The sequence below is a fragment of the Gossypium hirsutum genome, chromosome A08, assembly GCF_007990345.1.
Source record: "Gossypium hirsutum isolate 1008001.06 chromosome A08, Gossypium_hirsutum_v2.1, whole genome shotgun sequence".
In the NCBI taxonomy this organism is placed as follows: domain Eukaryota; kingdom Viridiplantae; phylum Streptophyta; class Magnoliopsida; order Malvales; family Malvaceae; genus Gossypium; species Gossypium hirsutum.
Genome location: NC_053431.1, coordinates 89,304,160 through 89,323,228, shown reverse-complemented (window position 1 = coordinate 89,323,228; position 19,069 = coordinate 89,304,160). Strand labels below are relative to the sequence as shown.

The window sequence follows — 19,069 nt, the reverse complement described above, 5'->3', positions numbered from 1 at the left end:
ACACATATAAATTCACACCAAATAAACATTGAAAATATTTTTTAAATATTTTTCTGACTCAGATTCGTGGTCCCAAAATCACCATTCCGAATAGGGTCTAAATTGGGTTGTTACACATGATATGATTAAAGAATGGCATGTGAATACTTGGTAATGATTAGCTTATGATATAGCTAAATAAGAACATGTTTTGGTATTATGCATGCCTAAATGAGGTTTGATGCAAAGGAATTATGGAGTAAGAGTTGGCCATGGAACAGTTAGGAAACAGCAGCAGTGACGTGGTTTTGAAAAATCACTAAATATTGTAGAAATGAAATTAAATGGTGAATAGATATAGAATTAAAGCTTATTGAGTCTATTTTCATAGGAAAGAAACAGAGAAACAACAGAAGTCTATATTTTGAGATATTTAAATTTTTGTAAGACTGGTTCAGAGTGACTTCGTGATCCCCTGTTCCAAATTTGGAAAATCACTAGAAATTGTAAAAAACGAATTATAACTCATAGTTTATATTTATAAATTCCTTAGTGAGTCTATTTTCATTACAAACAAACAAAAACATTATCCGAATTCTGTATAATGAGATAATCAATTTTTAGTGAAGAGAGATCAGGTCCGCTAAACTGCAAAACAGGGGAACCTTTAGTGAATAAAATGTACTAATTGGCAAAACCAAAAATTTTGGAAAACTTATGGTAAGATATATATGAGTCTAATTTCGGGGAAAATTTACGGATTTAAATTTTGAGTTCCGTAACTCGAGTTATAATTAATTTAGTGACTGTTATGCAGATGGACAGTTTTATTATGAATAGAGAAATAAATTGTTTTAATTTGTGTAAGTAATTGGAAAATTTTCAATGTTCTCGGTTTGATCCCGAACCATTCTAATTGCATGTTTTAGGGCCTTAAAGGCCCTTTTTATGGATTTATTGGATGAATACGAGGGAATTAATTTAAAAAAAATTATGCCCCGAACAAGTAAGATAAGTCTGGTAACGTCTCGTGCTCGACTCTGGTGACGATCTTGGGTATGGGGTGATACAAGGTCGACTAAAATCTAGTCGAACACCCAAGAATATGAATATTTGGGAGAAGATAGACCAATCAATATTATGCAATTATTGTAGGAACCTAGGGCGGTTTGATCTCGAACCGTTCTAATTGTACGTTTTAGGGCCTTGAAGGCCCTTTTTAGGGATTTATTGGATGAATACGAGGGAATTAATTTAAAAAAAAATTTATGCCCCGAACAAGTAAGATAAGTCTGGTAACGCCTCGTGCTTGACTCTGGTGATGGTCTCGGGTATGGGGTGTTACAAGCTCGACTAAAATCTAGTCGAATACGCAAGAATATGAATATTTGGGAGAAGATAGACCAATCAATATTATGCAATTATTGTAGGAACCTAGGGCATAGTAAGACAACATGTCCATATTTGAGGGAAACATTGAGATGAGGACAGAATTAAAAGAACTTATTTATTTTTTTATAAGCATACAAAAAACAAACAAACAATATATTCATTTTTTGATAATATGTAAATAAGTAGATAATTGATATAAAAATACAATATAAACATTTTTTTTCATTTTTTAGGGTAAATTGTAAATAAGTAGATTATTGATGTAAAAAGACAATACAATACAATATAATTTTATTTTTATTTTTATTTTTTGGTAAATTGTGAATAAGTATATTATTGATGTAAAAATTCAATACAATACAAATTAAAAGTTAGCAAAATAAATAATTATGTACATGAAAAAATTTTAAAATAAAAAAATCATCCCCGTCACCAACCTGAATGTGTACCACAACTGGTGGGTTTTAGTTACGAGGATTTCATCGTGGTTGGGGTTCTAGCTCATCGTTTTCATCTTCATCTTTATCTTCATCATATTCTACTTCATCTCCATCTCCACCTTCACCTTCACCTCCACCTACGCCTCCATCTTGATCTTCATCTCCAACATTGTCTTCATTTTCATCTTGTTCTTCCATGCTAGACTGCATTTACATATTAGGTCCCCATTGTATATCATTAATTGTATTAATAAATGGTTGCGAAGATGACCCACCTTTGAAAAATAGTGATTCTGGGAGGTGTTTGCAACACTATCAACGAAAAGTATATGGTGTCGAATGACCTAGTTGTGTATAGAATTTTGGAATTATAGGCGATGGCAGATATATTGGTGTTGTAGACAGTACTGGCGTGTCATATGCTCCTATGGATATAGGTTGTCAAAAAAATATTCCTAAATAAAGTGTTTATGCATGGTATAATGGTGCATAATATGGTGCTTGCGTGAAAAAACATGGGATTAGTAAAAGCACTAGAAAAATATGAACCATACTGACCAGGATGTGGTGCACCCATCGGTATAGAATTTGGGGTTGGAGTTGATGATGATGAACTCGATACATGTACTCCCAATTGCTGCCCCATATAGGGTCGCGTTGGCCTTTTATGACAAATTTGTCTACTCCTTTCCTCCTTCGGCAACAGATAAGGCTTACCGTGAAGTCTAAACCATGTCATGTAATCCAAAGATGTCACCAAATCCAATCGGACAATTGGTTCACACATAGGTATGAAATCATACCTATGTTCCAAGATGTAGATATACTTGGCATAGAATTTAGGCCAATCTTCATTGTTTCTCCCTCAAAAGTCAATCTTGTGAAGTTCATCGAGCTCCTAGGGTGAGTGTAAAATATTTTGCACAAATTCAAACTGTCGCATCACTTGATCAGATTCATGCTTCTCTACCATTGCAAAAACTATCAATTGCACTTTGACATGCCAAATATTGCAATTCATCAAAAATTCGGCCGAGATACATTCTTAAAGTCTCGGATCAAAGTATGATGTTCATTCAAACTACAGTACAAAATTATAAATTTTATCATGTACCTAATATTAAATTTCAAACCCTTATACAATTATTATTTAATTGAATAATTAAAAAACAAACCCTATTTCTGGCTATTAATCTAATAATAACCGAATATCTTCAAGCTTGTTCAATATACCCACACGACTCGAGTCATTGTTCCACCAATTCAAGTAATATGTTATTTCAAATATATAATAATAATAAAATAATGTGATAATTATATTATTAAATGAATCTTACCTTATTATGAGTGGGAATTGATAAGGGAAGGTTACTCGGGGACATAAAAATGGTATGTGATATCTTGCTTATGAATGAAGGAGTATACAACCACCGATTTTAATTTTCTGTGCTTCAATTCCCCGACAATATCTCAGTACAATGTAGCCAAGACAACTGATCCCCAACTAAGTCGCTCGACTTCTTTTAAGTCGATTATTTGTAGAAGTCAACTTAAATGTACCAGATTTAAAGATTTACTTGGCATTAGAAGACCACCGATCAACCTTAGTATGAATGCTCGAGTGTATTGTTACCTTTCAACCGCACTAAAAGAGTTGTTGAGATGTGAGAAATTGTCTTTTAACCATTTCATTTCTATTCGACTACCACTAAACTTGTCCGACATTTTGCCTAATAGTTGGTGGCAAATTGCGCTCCAATCGCTAACGCGGATTACCCCTATAACGACTAACCCATCAACTAGTAAATCAAGTTGTAATGCCACATTATCGAGTGTAATCATACACTCACTACATGGAAGATAGAATGCGTGTGTCTTAGATTCCCATCTTTCCAGCAAAGTACTGATAAGTGCATGCTTCAATTTAGTCCCATCGAGCATACGGGACACGTGCAAGAATCTTGTCTCTTCCAAGTGTTGTTCAATTACATGCAGTGCCCTCGTACATAAATTGTGTATATATGTCTCGATAATCCAATTTTCGTTCTATTATATAAACATAAAAAAATTAAAAAATAATATTAACAACTTAATAATTATATTTATTAAAATAAAAAAATGTAACAATATTTTCTGACCATTTGAAATTGAACATCGAAAATGTGTTTTTGATCCAAATAAATTAGAGGCTTGGCATTTTTAAAAAATTTAAATTATGAAAATAAAATAAAGTCAAAGAAATTACAAAATAGAAAATTGAGAGAAGAAGAATTTAAGAGAAATTGAACAAAAAATTTGAAAGTAAAATAGTTCAGAGAATTGAGAGAATAGAATTGGATAAAAGAAATTGAAAATAGGCAAGGTTTATATAGAAAAAAAATACCATTGGAGAAAAAAAGTTACTATTGGTCCCAACAGTGTACAATAATTTTCTTTTAAAAAAAAATGGCACTTCTCTCTCTTAAAACAACCTATTTTTCTTATTTTCAAAAAAACTTGCCTAAATCTCTAAATTTTCTTTAAAATCGACATATTTGCCAAATTTTGTCACTATATTTTACCTTAAAATGTTTAGGTACTAAAAAAAAGAAGACATAATTTAGGTGACAATTTATATGTTAAGCCATTTTCTTAGAATAAGCTTAACGACTTGATTAATTGTTGTACTAACAAAAGTATTATTTTTAAAAAAAAGTAATTTAAATACCATTTATTACAAAAAAAAGAGAGTGGTAATTTAAATACTAATAAAAATATGTAACTTAAATACCTATTTATAAGTTAAACCTATAAGTTTTTTACAACCCCACCTAAATAATTTTAAATCTCCCGATTAAATCACTTGTTCATTTTAAGCCACTTGAACCACAACATAGATGTCAAACTTTTGAAGGAGATAAATACTCTTATTCTTAACCTTATAATAAAATTAAAATATTTTTATTTATTTTCATAAATTTTTATATATTTAAAATTTCAACTGTCCCATAGATTATGCAATTAAAATTAACATTTTTTATTTTTCTCTAAAAAATAAAATTAACATTTTTTAAAAAAATTTAGATCGTTGAATATATTATATAAAACATATCGATGTAGGGGAAAAGGAAACAGCGTCAATATAAAAGATATCATTGATCTTGGCCAATAAGAAGCAAATCGTGGATGCTTCCCGAAGGGCTAGAAAAGGCCAAATAGGGTTTGCAAATAAGGATAGGTCCAAGTGTTTGGGTCCAGAACCTTCATTATCCTCTCCCACCTTTCAAGATCCCTCTACAAACTTCCCTTCTTGCTCTCCTTTCACCTATATATACATATATTCTCCCCCCCTTCACCACCTCGAATCAGCAATCATCGGCGAACACAAATACACAAAGCTCTCAATTCTTGAAGTCTTTTGCGTTTAATATAAAAATGGCGGCTTCAAGTTTGTGTTGCTCATCTTCTCCATTGGTATTAAACAGACCTAAGCCTTCTTGTTCCATTAAAGCTGTAACGCCATTCTCTGTATCTTTTCCATCCAAGAATCCCTGCATTAGGCGACTCTCTCTTGTAAGGGCACAGGCTGTTGGGGATAATAACAAAGATACGTCAGTGGACGTGCATGTCAACAAAGACAACAAAGGCACAGTTGTCGAGAAGAGGCCTAGAAGGTTGGCTGTCGATGTCTCTCCTTTTGGTAAGTATTTGCATTTTGGGTACGTACCATTCATCATCCATTTTCACACTATCGTAACGTGATCGTTGATGACACTTGACAGGTTTGTTGGACCCCTTGTCTCCGATGAGATCAATGCGTCAAATGCTGGACGCAATGGACCGGATATTCGAAGATGCCATGATATTACCGGGCAGCAGGAGCCGAACAGGAGGACAGTTGCGTGCACCGTGGGATATCAAAGACGATGAACAAGAGATCAAAATGCGATTCGACATGCCTGGACTGGCGAAAGAGGATGTGAAGGTTTCGGTAGAGGACGATATTCTGGTTATTAAAGGAGAGCACAAAAAGGAACAAGAGGGGGAAGATGATTCCTGGACAAATAGAAGCTACAGTTCCTATGATACTCGTCTCCAGTTACCCGACAACTGTGAGAAAGATAAGATCAAGGCTGAGCTGAAGAATGGAATTCTCTTCATCTCCATTCCCAAGTCTAAAGTTGAGCGCAAGGTTATGGATGTTCAAATTCAGTAAAATAGAATGTTTCAAGTGTTTTTGTTTTTTTTTTTAAATCTTTTATCTCGGTTATGTACTCTTAATCTCTTAGTATTTTGCATAAAGCTGTAGATATGGTTGTGAATGATAAGGGGAAATAATATATTTTTCCATTTCCAGCAATCATCATCAACCGAGGGTTGTGTTTGCTGTTGTACTGACTGGAAAGCTTAATTGGTTTAAGGCTTGAAAATTAAGGGCACATTATCCTAGGGAAATTGATAGAAATGTAAAACCATATCCACTTACCAACGGTCATCTCATCATTGACTATTACCAAAAGCTTCAACTGATCACCTATATTTTATGTGTAATAAATACAAAATTTATGTTAAGTGTACGATATCTATTAACACCTAAATCTAAATATAATTAATCGTTTTTATTATTTTTACGAAATTAAAATTCAATTAAAATATTTAAATTATTTGATCAAATTTGTAAATTTTATTAAATATCCATGAAGTGTTTTAGAAAAAATCAATTTAATTAAAAATTAATATTTTTAATAATTTAATTTTTTAGTCAATATAAAATTGTTTTAAAAAATGTAAAAAAATATAAGAAGATAAAGACTTTACTTATCATTTAATAGAAAATAAATTTAATTATTTTTATTTTATTTTATCTCATTTAAAATTATATTATATTTCATCAAACAATTTAATTATACTTAATATTTAATTTTAAGTAATATGCTAAACAAATTTTATAACTTAATTCAAATTTTAATTTTTCATTACTTTTTTTCTTCAAAATTCACTTTTTAAACTCTTAAATTTTTCAATTTATCGAATACAACTTTAGATTAAATTAACAGTTTAGTATTTTTTTTAAAAAATGATTTAATGTTTTTTTTTCGGTTCCAAAGAAAATTTAATTAATAAAAAAATTTAGTAATTGATGGAAAATAAAGCAATTCTTTGAGAAATTCTCTCTTTTCAAATGTTTACTCTGCTATCTTTGTTTTAGAAAGGTTTTGATCTAACATATGTAAGAGTAATTTTCTATATTAATTTCTTGAGTTAATTTGGGAAATTCAATTTAAACATCTTATAAAATATATTCAAGTTTATATCTTAAATGATTTGAATTGTATAAATTGTTTGAGTTTATCAAAAATAGCTTTGTTAAAAAATTGGGCTATTCACTTTTTACCTTAAAGGGAAATCTAAAACTTGAGAGAATTTAATCAATAATACTTAGGCCTAAAAAATAAGATTGTTTAAAATATGAATTGAACTTAGGCTTCAACATCTAAGGCTTGATATCGGCCAGATACGACATGTTTTTTATGTTTGTAATATATTATATTGTATTATTTTTATATTATGTAATGTGTGATAGATAAAAAATAAGAGATAATAATCAATAATATTATAATGTTAACATTAAAAAATATTAAGACGCATATATATAAAATCTTAGTAAATGGAAAAGCATATAAAATTATTAAATATTAAATTTAAATAATATAATTTTTTTTAAAAAATTAAAAAATAATATGAGCTGATCTAAAATAGGCTTGAGTTGACCATTTGCAAATATGGATAGGCTTAGACAAAATTTAGGCCTATGTTTTAGGTTGGATTGAGATTGAACTAGTATAAAGTATGTTAATACCATGCTCAAACCTAATCAAGTTAAGTTCACAAGGAGTGATTAGCTCTCACAAATAAATCAAATGACATATTGTACCAATTCACAAGATAAGTATTGTTTGAATAATAACATCACGAAAGTCTTTGTAAGTTGCTCTGCTTTAAGGATGAATGCAAATAATATTTTTCAATCTTCCATCACCATCAAGGTCTTTTTGATGGTAAAAATCATTATTTTTCCTTTGCATTTTGTTAAAAAAACTTGCTTAATGACTCAATATCCTCTTTTTGTATAATCAACTTCCTTGCTACCAAGATAATTCCTAGAATCATGTGGTAAAATTCCATTTTATTTGGCCCACCTAGTTAAACTTCGAGCATTTAATAGTGTTGTTGGAAATTTAAAAGTTAGTTACATCATTTACCTCAAGGATTCTCTTTAATCGATTCAACACATGTTTATCTGAAGGAATAGAAACATGTCAAGAAACAATTCAAGAGGATGATATATGATTTCATTAGTTACACACCACTTCCAATCATTATCAAATCCAAATTTGACCATTGCAAGAAAACTACTTTTCTTGCTACTCCTATTCTCATCAGATTTGTCAACTTTACCATAAGTTAAAAGAGCATATTTGAGTACTTCACCACCTTTTTTATACAATAATCTATTCATAATGTTAAATGCTTTGAACTTTGAATCAATGATTGTGAAGTGCATACCTTTGGTAGGGATTGTTTCTAAATTCAAATTATGGTTATCTTCAACCTTATCCTTGAGATAAAAATCTTCAATCATTCTTTTTGAATCATGGTTTACAGTAGATAATGAATCATCGTGCCTTTCTTTCATTATTTTATATTTATCAAATAGTTCAAACAAAATATTTAAGGTTTGTCTTACATCAAGGTTCATGTTGACATTGTTCTAGGAATAATCTCCTTCTCCTTCACCTATTTTCAAATTTTGATTTTAATTTGGAATTTCCATTATTTACAATTATTATAGAGATTAAATGAGAGTTTGGATATTAATGAGAAACTGATATTTCATTTGGAATTGAGTTGATCATATACTTGTATAACGAGTCATAGATCAAAGCCCATGACGAATGCATACAGAGCACCTCATAGAGGTTAACTGATTAAATGGGGCTCATTTGACCCACTTGAATCGAACCAAATTGTGGAACACATAGACACTCATCTTGTAGATAGACATTAATCTCAATCATTGATGTAATTTGATTTGTACTGTTGGATTTGAAGGAGCTTAACTATAAATAAAGGCCTTCCCTCTCATTTGTAAATGACCGCTAGCATGTGTGCACGTTAAAACAAACAATTTTGGAAAACTATTCTTTTGAAGAGCAATTTTAACTGCAAGCGCACATATCAATTGTAATATTTATGGTGTCCGATGGAACACCGGAGTATTCCAAGGGGTCGAACCCAAAGGAGATGGAAATTGAATAATAAATAGCATACACTCTAGAGTATAAGTGGCTACTAGTACCATTTTATAGTATGACAAATCATAATAAAAAAATGTTGCAAGGAAATTAAAGACGCTACTCTAGGGACCAAATTGTAAAAACTAAAAGATTACGAAATTAACCAATAAATGAGTAACGATGGTCAGTTGACTTTGATGTGGTTCATCGATTTTTGAATGAGGGAATTAAATCGATTAAATTACTAAAGTGACTCAATTTTATATCTCAATCTCAATTTTACCAAATTAGACAAATTAATCTAATTTCTCTTTCGATCTCATCAGGTAATTCAGGACTAATGAATTGGAGTACAACAAAAGTACCTCTCGATCTCACTTGTCTAGATGTTCTGTTAAGGGCATCAATCTTAAGTTTTTAGGTTCATTCAAATTAATCCAATTTATTATGATTTGGTCCTTCATCCAAAAATCCACTTACCACATATCCATCAACCAACCCCCTTAAAGGTTTAGCTACTCATGTTGAAAATACAACTAACAACCATGGAAATGAAAAGAAAAGAAGCCAGTAAAGTAAAGCGTAAGAAAATTATAAAAGTTGAGATTTTTATGCAAGAAAACTTAAAGAACATGAAACAAAAAGCATTCAATAAGAAAATCCAAAGCAATAAACATAAAAAGAACAAACTTTAATATATTTAAAGTGGAAAAAACTGAAATACATCAAAATAAAACTAGAGATGTCATTACAACTCAAGTACATGGACTGAAAGTATATCAAATTGCAACAACACTAAGAACAAGAAGTGCAGTAAAATAAACTCTAAAACTAAGAAAGGAAAAGAGAAAATATAAACCTTAGAAAAAGGTTGTAAAAAAACTAAGAGAAAACCTAGAGAAACTAAGGTTAAAACTAAGCTAATGAGTGTATATCTTTCCTAAGCCAAAATTGGTTGTTTAGGCTAATGGCTAATGAATTTTTGTTGCAAAAAATGCCCTTATACAGGCCTTGTGTGATAGGTGTTTCAAGTGGACAAAGACTACTCTTTTTGTCCAATTTTGTCCTCTCGGGATATCAGTGTCGCAATACCAAGAAGAGGGTATCATGAAACCCTGGTTAATTTCGAACTTAGGGGGTATTCTAAAAGGGTGGATATTGCAATACCACTAAAGGGTGGTCTCCAATCTTTAAGTCTATTAGAGGTATCGCGATTCCAAGGTTTGGATATTACAATACCCTTTCCTTTGGTGTCATTTTCGCTCGTTTTCAACCTCCAAAATGTTTGTACATCACCTAACCACACATTAGGGCACCCAACAACACTATTGGCCAATTGGGCCACTAAATGACTAAAAACGAGGCATTTATACTTATTAGCTTAAAATCTAAAAATTAAGAAAAAGACACTACTTTTCTTGAGAATAAGCTCCTTAATTGGCCAAGTTGGGCCTCCAAATGACTAAAAACGAGGCATTTACACTTATTAGCTTAAAATCTAAAAGTTACGAAAAGACACTACTTTTCTTGAGAATAAGCTCTTTAAGTATATCGGGAAAGATTAATTTTCCATATCAAATTATGATAGATCAAACTCCCCCAGACTTAACTCTTTCCTTGTTCTCAAGAAAACACACTAAACATGCAAAAGAAAAGACGAATTATGGACTAAATTAGGAAATTAAGTCATATAATGGTAAAACATTGACCACGTGTGTGAACTACCTCACATGCAACTTAAAAGTCAATCTAGCTAACTTGTTTATTTCTAATACAAGCATAGTTAGTTCACTCAGTTAAAATGTCAATAGATATAGAGGCAATGGAAATGAACATATGTACAAGTGTTATCCATCAAAATAAATTATGTGGATCACTCATAGATATTTAAAAAGAACTAATCATATTCGTTCAAACAAATGCAATATATTCATGAATTACTGTGTTAGTGACTTAGCCGAGTCCCAAAGGTTTTCAGCTTGTAACGTTTTAAGGCTTAGGGCTGTTCGAGATTCAAACAATGGGCACTCAAAATGTGTTCAAGCATTAAAAATAGTTTAGAGCGTGACATTGTTCCCTACTCGTCCCCAATTTATTCACGAGCTCACCTCATTATTTCTCCTTCCCTCGCTTACCTTATTTCTCCAAGATGTTAAAAGGTATGACGCAAGATTAATATGTACAATTTTTTTTAATTTTGAACTAAAAGATTTTCATTTTCGAGCTTAATTTTGATTTAGCTCTCTTCTTCTTTATTTTGTGTTTTTTCGTTCATCCATTATTTTTTTAATGCACTACATCACGTAGTCTCTTCATTTTCTTTTTCTCACACAAAGCCACCATGATGTCTCTACCTAGCCCTCAATGTCCATGAACTGATGTAACAGTCTGATTTAGACTCTAGTCAGAATATTAGTTTTGGGACCACAAATCCGAGTCAGAGAAATGTTTAAATATTATTTCCTGTGTTTATGATGTGTGAATTAGCATGTGCGAAAGTCTCGTATGAAAATTTGAATGTTTGTGTTCTCAATTTGATAAAAGGGCCTAATCGCTTAAAATGTAAAAGTTGCCTGCTGCTTGTTAAAAGTGCTTATTTGACTTGGCTTTATAATTGTGAGGTCATTATGTGGTTATTTGACCATGGTTTTGATTAAATGACAGTGGTGGACATTAGTTGGTGGAATATTAATGTTTTAATACAAGGGTAAATTGGTAAAATGCTTATTAAGGTAATTATAATAAAACTAAAGTATGAAAATAGGCCATAATATGTTCTTATAACCGAAAATATCAAAGAAAAGAAAGGAGAAAAGCTTAACTAGGGTTCAGTACTTGCAAGCTTTGATTTAGGTAAGTTTTTGCTTCAGTTTTTGATAATTTTTATGTTTTTGAGATCGTTGCTTCGTATATTATTGAACCCATGCCTCAATTTTTGATTTTTGTTGATAATTTTGAAATATTCCATGGATGAGTTCATGAGCTTTGCGATGTTATATGTTGAAATTTGAAAGCTTGATGTTGGGTTTACATGTTTTGTCTTTGGCTTTTTGATGAATTTGAGTAATTTGGGCTAAATTGTAAAAATTTTATTTTGAGGGACTAAAATGTGAAATAAATGAAATGTATGGACTTGTATGAGAATTATAAAAATTCGGCTAAGCTTGTGTACAAGAAAACTTTGTGTATTTTGTGATTCTGTGAATTAGGGACTAAAGTGTTAAAATGTGAAAATATGAGGGCTAGTTTGCAAAATACCCTAAATATGTGTCTATGGATTGTTTCGAATAATTTAGTGAATAAAAGGGTTAATTTTGAATACTTATAGATCAAGAAAAGAGAAATTCAGACTTAGACTGAGGGAAGTCGAAGATTATAGAGTAGATGATCCGAGTCGATAATTTTGTGTACGAGGTAAGTTCGTACGTAAAACATGAAGTTATAAGTATGTTTTGATGCTTTGTTTATACGTAGATTGTATATATATTTAGTTTGGATGAATATGATGACAAATCAATGGTATTTAGCACTAAGTGTGCAATTATATGAGGCACTAAGTGTGCAATACCGAGATATCTTCTGTTAATTGAGAAAGCACTAAGTGTGCAAATTTATTATGGCCTCGACCAATCTTTAAAGCATTAAGTGTGCGGATGTTTAAAGCATTGGTAATCTTTGGAAAGTTTTAAACTATCCGAACAAGAGGTGAGAATGAAAATGAATGAATACGGGAATGTTCAGGTAAGTTTAATATCTATGTGGTAGATGGTATTATGCATATAAATTTTATTGAATTGGTGTAAATAATGGATGATGTTGGAATGAATTTGATAGATGAGTAGAGAATTTATAAGTACTTATGTGTTGTTGTTTCATATTTTATATACTGTTGTTGATTTTGATACGAACTTACTAAGCTTTTGAAAGCTTACTTTTTGTGTGTGTTTGTATTGTTTTTTAGATATCAAAGCTACTGTGAGTTCAGGGATTGTCAAGGATCATCACCACACTATCGAATATCATTTTGGTACTTTGAAAATGTATATATTAAAAAATGGCATGTATAGGCTAGAAGTGTTTAGATTATGTTTTGTGATTGTATATATTTAGCCATGTGATATGGCTTGGTATGGATGTGATTAGGATATGGTTTTGGTATATGAATTATGAGGCAATATGATATATTTAATGTGTTTGTGTATGAATATAAGAAATGGTAAAATACGTAAGCTTTCGGCATGTGTTAGCTATGGCAATTGATAAGGTTTGGTCATGAAATTGAAACTTATGTTTGGTATGATTTTATTTTAGATTAGTTATGATTTGGTTGATGTATTGAGATGGAAATTTGGTTGGCAATGATATGTCATGAATGGCTTATGTTTTGGTTGTAAATTGGTCATAAAATTTTGAGCAAATATGTTTGCTTTGGTGCTTGTAGGTTTGACCCAATTGGGGTGGCAAATTGGTTGTTCAAATGGCCTATTTTTGTCCACACTGGCAGAGACACTATAACATCCCAAAATAGGGCCTAGTCGGAATAGTGGTTTTGGGACCACAAACTTGACATTGAAATATTTTTTTTATGATTATTATGAGGTCTAGAATATGAAAATATGCATGTACTAAAGTTTCATGAAGAAATTCTATGAGTAAGGTGTCGAATTGGAAAATAAGGACCAAATTGAATAAATTGCAAAACTTGGATTCTAGAAGCAATTTGCGTGAAATTGCTTTAGATTATTAATTAGAAGTCCTTAAAGAGAATTTGCCCAATTTTTAAGTTTTTGGACAAAAATGGTCATGTATGGATAAAATTTGAAAGAAAGGGCTTAAGGGCATTTTGGTCATTTGGCTAATTAATGAAATAAAATGGGAAAATAAGCCAAAAATCAGCCCATTCTCTCCATGTTGCTGCCGAAAATTGGGGTTCTCCATAGCTAGGGTTTTCAAGCTTTCCAAGCTTAATAGTAAGTGCTCTCTAGCCCCGTTTTTAATGTTCTTCGTATTTTTGAAATCTCGGTAACTTACTCTCTCCATTTCTACCCATATTTTGAGTTAGGGTTCATGTATGTAAAGTGACCCATGTGTGACATGTTTATTCTTTGATGATTTATAAAGGAATATGAAAGTTGGAGTGTGTTAAAGATCATTTCCTAGGTGATTTTCATGAAAAATCCCTAAAAGGACCTTTTTGCAGAAGGTATAAAATATGTGGTAGAAATGTGAAATAATGGAAAATGTGGGCTATCATAAGGGGGAAAAACTTTCGATTAGGCTTGGGTAATGTAGAAATTTCATGCATTTCATCATAAGAGCCTAGGGACTAAATCGTAAATAATGTAAAAGGTTAAGGGCAAAATGGTCATTTTGTCTGGGGGTGAAATTGAGACTCGAAAAGAATAATGTGAAGTATTAATGATTCATTTTGTTTGTTATAGACCCCGAGGAACAAATTTCAGAGGCCGATGAGGAAAACGAAAAGTTTCGAAATAATCGAAATGCAAAACCAAAATGAGTACCAAGTAAGTTCAAATAACTTTAAGTAAACTATTAATATGTCTAATTGCGTGTTTTGATGAATGTATGATAATTGGTTATAGTGATGGCATGAAAATCCATGAAATGTGTTAATAATAATGATATGATAATAAATGTCCCGGTTGAAGTCAAAAGGGAAATTCGATGGATAAACCATGGCTTACATGACTTGAGATCCTACATGTGTTGCAGAAAAGGATTTAGCCTGGGCGGGTAATCCATTGATCTGAAATATAGAATGGATCTAGCCCGGACAGGTGTTCTGTGTGATCGAGCCTCTAGAAGAATATGTGTGCATTGTGGATTTAGCCCGGACGGGTAATCCCATTAGAGTCTGAATTTAGCCTGGACTGGTAATTCATATCTGAGCTCATTAAGGGTGTTTGCCACTATAAGGGATTTAGCCTGGACTGGTAATCTCGCCGTCTGATGTAAGGTTCGCAAGAGCGCGTACTTGAGATGATCGCTCTTATGACTTGACGATAAATGGATAATCCATCGAAATTTCTGAGAAACTCCACGAGATTAATATGAGATAGAAAAATGAAAATGCTGGATGATGAGCTCATCTAAGACAAATTACATGGTGTATTATTATGGAACTAACTTGTCGATTGAGTACATGTGATAGGGAAACTGTTTCATGCTTGTTGGTTTTATTTCCTAATATGGATGCATGCTAATTAATCAATATGTGTACTTTCCAATTATTCGGGCTTACTAAGCATGTAAATGCTTACCCCTCTCTTTTCCCTGTCTTACAGAGCTCGTGGACTCGCGAAGATTGGGAGACGGTTGGAGAATCAACACACTGTCATCTTGTCTAGCTTTGGTATATAGATACTCTTATTTTGTTCAATGGCATGTATAGGGCTTTTGTTATTTTGTTATATGTGTCATTTGATTAGCCATTATGAAGGCTTATAAAAGTATACATATTCACTTGTATATGGCTAGGGGAATTGGCTCATTTTGGTGTAGGTTATGACCTACCAAATTGTGCATGTTATGTTCTAATGTTCTTGTGATGATTAAATATGGTGTGTTACAATTAGTCATATATAATATGGCCAAATCTCATGGGGTGGTTAGGCCACAATTTGGCAATGAGTTAAGATAACAAGCGAAGCTTAATTGAGTTACAACTCATGGAAATCCTTAATATAAAGGGGGTAACCTAGCATGTACAAAAACTGATGAGATGAGGTTTACATGCAATGAGGCATATTAAGGTCATTTAAGAGTATAATTAGACCATGTTAAGTTTTATTGAGAACTACAAGTGGATATGAATATTAGAGGGTGACAAAAGGCTTGGAAAATAGCCTAATAAGGTCCACACGGGTAGACACACGGGCGTGTGTCTAGGCTGTGTGTGATACACGGATAGCCCTATGGGCGTGTAGTATGTCCATGTGTCCCCTGCACCTAAAATTTTTAAGTCATAATGCATGGTAGTAAACACACGGGTAGAGGCACAGTCATGTGTCTCAACCGTGTGGAAGGCACGGCCTAGCACATGGGTGTGTGTCTTGGCAGTGTGCCCCTAAATGCATGCTGATGTCATAAACAGAATGCTCAAATTTTTGGACATGGGCGACCACACGGGCGTGTCAAGGCCGTGTGAAGGACACGGGCCAGAGACACGGGCCTGTGCTTGGCTGTGTGAAAACCCCTGTATGTTCAATATGAGAAATAAATTCAATAAATTCCACACGGGTAGGGGACACGGGAGTGTCCCAAAGCACATGGGCGTGTCCCAAAGCACACGGGCGTGTGCATTGCCTCCACATGGGCGTGTGAGGCTTAACCTAGCAAATTTTCCAGGAACTTTGTCAAGTTCTCGGTTTGATATCGGACCATTCTCAATGTATGTTTAGGGTCTAGTAGGCCCATAATAAGGACAATAAGATATTGTCTGATTGGTTTTAAATTTGGAACAAATTTTTATTACCCATATTTTTTTTGAAAATATCCAAGTATGTGTCAGGTAATGCCTCCTGCCTGGTCCCAGTCTCTGGAATGGGTAAAGGGTGTTACATTTAATGGCATCAGAGCTACGGTTTAGTCGGTTCTAGGACTACCGTAGAGTGTATTGAGTTTAGCTATGCATGCCATTATATGAACGTTGATAGTGTGACATCTCCTAACTATTTCATTGTCTTTGAATATAGTAAATGTCTTCCAATCAAGCGCAAGATGAGTCTGAGGGAGCCGAGAGCCATGCTCCAGCTTCCGTGTCTGAAGGCCAAGAAGAGGACAGAGCCGCCTTCTTTGACATGATAGATGAGTGGTTTGGGGATTATTTGAGAAATCGCCCCAATATACCACGACCTCCCCCGCCCCCTAACTGACCTAACGAGGAAGTGCCACAAGGTATGGAACCTGTAAGAGTTGGTAAAGCCCCGGTGGACAAGCTTAGAAAGTATGGGGCTGAAGAATTTAGAGCTAAAATTGATGATGATGCTGAACGAGCCGAGTTTTGGCTTGAGAACATTACACGAGTATTGGACGAGTTATCTTGTACACTTGAAGAGTGTTTAAAGTATGCTGTATCTCTTTTAAAGGATACTGCTTACCACTGGTGGAAGACTGTATCTTCAGTGGTTCCAAAGGAAAACATCACTTGGGAAATTTTCCAAGCAGAGTTTAAGAAGAAATACATCAGTCAGAGGTTCCTAGACTCGAAGCGAAAGGGGTTTTTGGAACTCAAACAAGGAAATAAGACTGTAGCAGAATACGAAAGAGAGTTTGTAAGGCTAAGTCAGTATGCGACTGAATGGGTTCAAACAGAGTCAGAAATGTGTAAACGCTTCGAGGAAGGTCTGAATTAGGAAATCAAGCTATTAATTTGGGTTCTTGAGATACGAGATTTCGCTGCATTAGCTAATCGGGCCAAGAAAACCGATGAGCTTAATAATGAAAGGAAGCAAGCTAAGAGAGAAGCTCAAGTTGCAAGCAAGAGATCCAGCGATAAGACGCTCTCGATTCCCACAAAGAAATCAAGGAGCCAACATGAATGCTCCGCTTCATCGTAGGATATTCTGGTAGAGCAAGAGGCTCCAAACGACATAATCAGAAGTCTTCCTCCCCGATGGTGACTAGTGTGGGGAGTGTAGATGACCAAAAGTCGAAGTGTAAAAGCTACAATAAATTTCACTTCGGAGAGTGCCAGATGAAGAGCGGTGCGTGTTACAGATATGGTTCTCTTAACCACTTCCTCAGAGACTACTCAGAGCAAACTAATAAAGAGGTGGAAGTAGCCCTGAAATCGAGTGTTCTTATTTCACGAGGTAGATCTTCGAGATATCCAGGAAGTGCTAGTGGCAGTTGGATTACGGTCAAAGACACTTCGAAATCAGAGGCTCGAGCCCCGGCAAGAACGTATGTAATACGCGCTCGAGAGGAAGCCTCTGCTCCTAACGTCATCATGGGTACTTTTTCTCTTCTTAATACTTGTGTTGTTGGCTTAATTGATCCGGGATCGATGCATTCATACATTTGGATGAGATTGGTGGCTAGTATGAATATATCCATTAAACCTACGAAATTTATTACCAGAGTGTCGAACCCATTAGGCAAGTCAGTCCTGGTTGATAAAGTCTGTAAGAATTGTCTCTTGACGATTTAGGGTCATTGTTTTCCGGCTAACCTTATGTTATTGCCATTTGATGAGTTTGATGTAATACTTGGCATGGATTGATTAGCCCTACATGATGTAATTGTAAATTGTGGTAGCAAGTATATTGAATTGAAGTGCCCAGATGGTGAGATTTTACGGGTTGATTCAATAGAATTTAATACACCACCGGTTGTAATCACAGCAATGGTTGCTCAAAGATATATGAGAAAAGGGTACAAAGCCTACCTTGCTTTTGTACTGAACAGTAAGGAAATGGAGTTGTAGATTGAGTCCGTACCAATAGTATGTGAAAATCCAGACATATTCCCGAAGGAACTACCCGGATTACCTCCTGATAGAGAGATAGAGTTTGGTATTGAACTGGTGCCAGGAATAGCTCCCATTTCTATTGCTCTATACAGGATGACACTAACCAAGTTGAAAGAATTAAAAGCATAGTTGCAAGAACTAACGGATAAAGGTTTTGCAAGATCGAGCTTTTCACCTTGGGGTGCTCTCGTATTATTTGTATAGAAGAAAGATGGTTCAATGAGGCTATGTATAGATTATCAGCAGCTGAATAAGGTAACTATCAAGAATAAGTATCCTTTGCCAAGAATCAATGATTTGTTCGACCAAATGAGGGGAGCCACTGTATTCTCTAAGATAGACCTGAGATCCGGCTACTATCACTTGTGAGTTAAGGAATCGGATGTGCCTAAGACAGCTTTCAGAATGAGGTATGGTCACTATGAATTCCTTGTCATGCCCTTTGGGGTTAACGAATGCACCGGCCGTATTTATGGACCTAATGAATA

At 33.6% G+C, this 19,069-nt stretch overlaps 1 protein-coding gene across 1 annotated transcript; it reads left to right on the top strand.

The window, feature by feature from the left end:
• Window positions 1-4,923: 4,923 nt before the first annotated feature.
• On the top strand, window positions 4,924-6,150 carry LOC107905919 (small heat shock protein, chloroplastic). Its single transcript, XM_016832717.2, has 2 exons — window positions 4,924-5,490; window positions 5,573-6,150. Exons 1-2 carry the CDS (start codon window positions 5,226-5,228, stop codon window positions 6,004-6,006), a joined length of 699 nt encoding a protein of 232 aa, XP_016688206.1. The 5' UTR covers window positions 4,924-5,225; the 3' UTR covers window positions 6,007-6,150.
• The last annotated feature ends 12,919 nt before the right edge of the window (window positions 6,151-19,069 follow it).

Coding starts and splice junctions, on each gene's coding strand:
- LOC107905919 (XM_016832717.2), top strand. CDS start 5,226: ATGGCGGCTTCAAGTTTGTGTTGCTCATCTTCTCCATTGGTATTAAAC. Junction 5,491..5,572: donor TGTCGATGTCTCTCCTTTTG/GTAAGTATTTGC, acceptor GACACTTGACAG/GTTTGTTGGACCCCTTGTCT.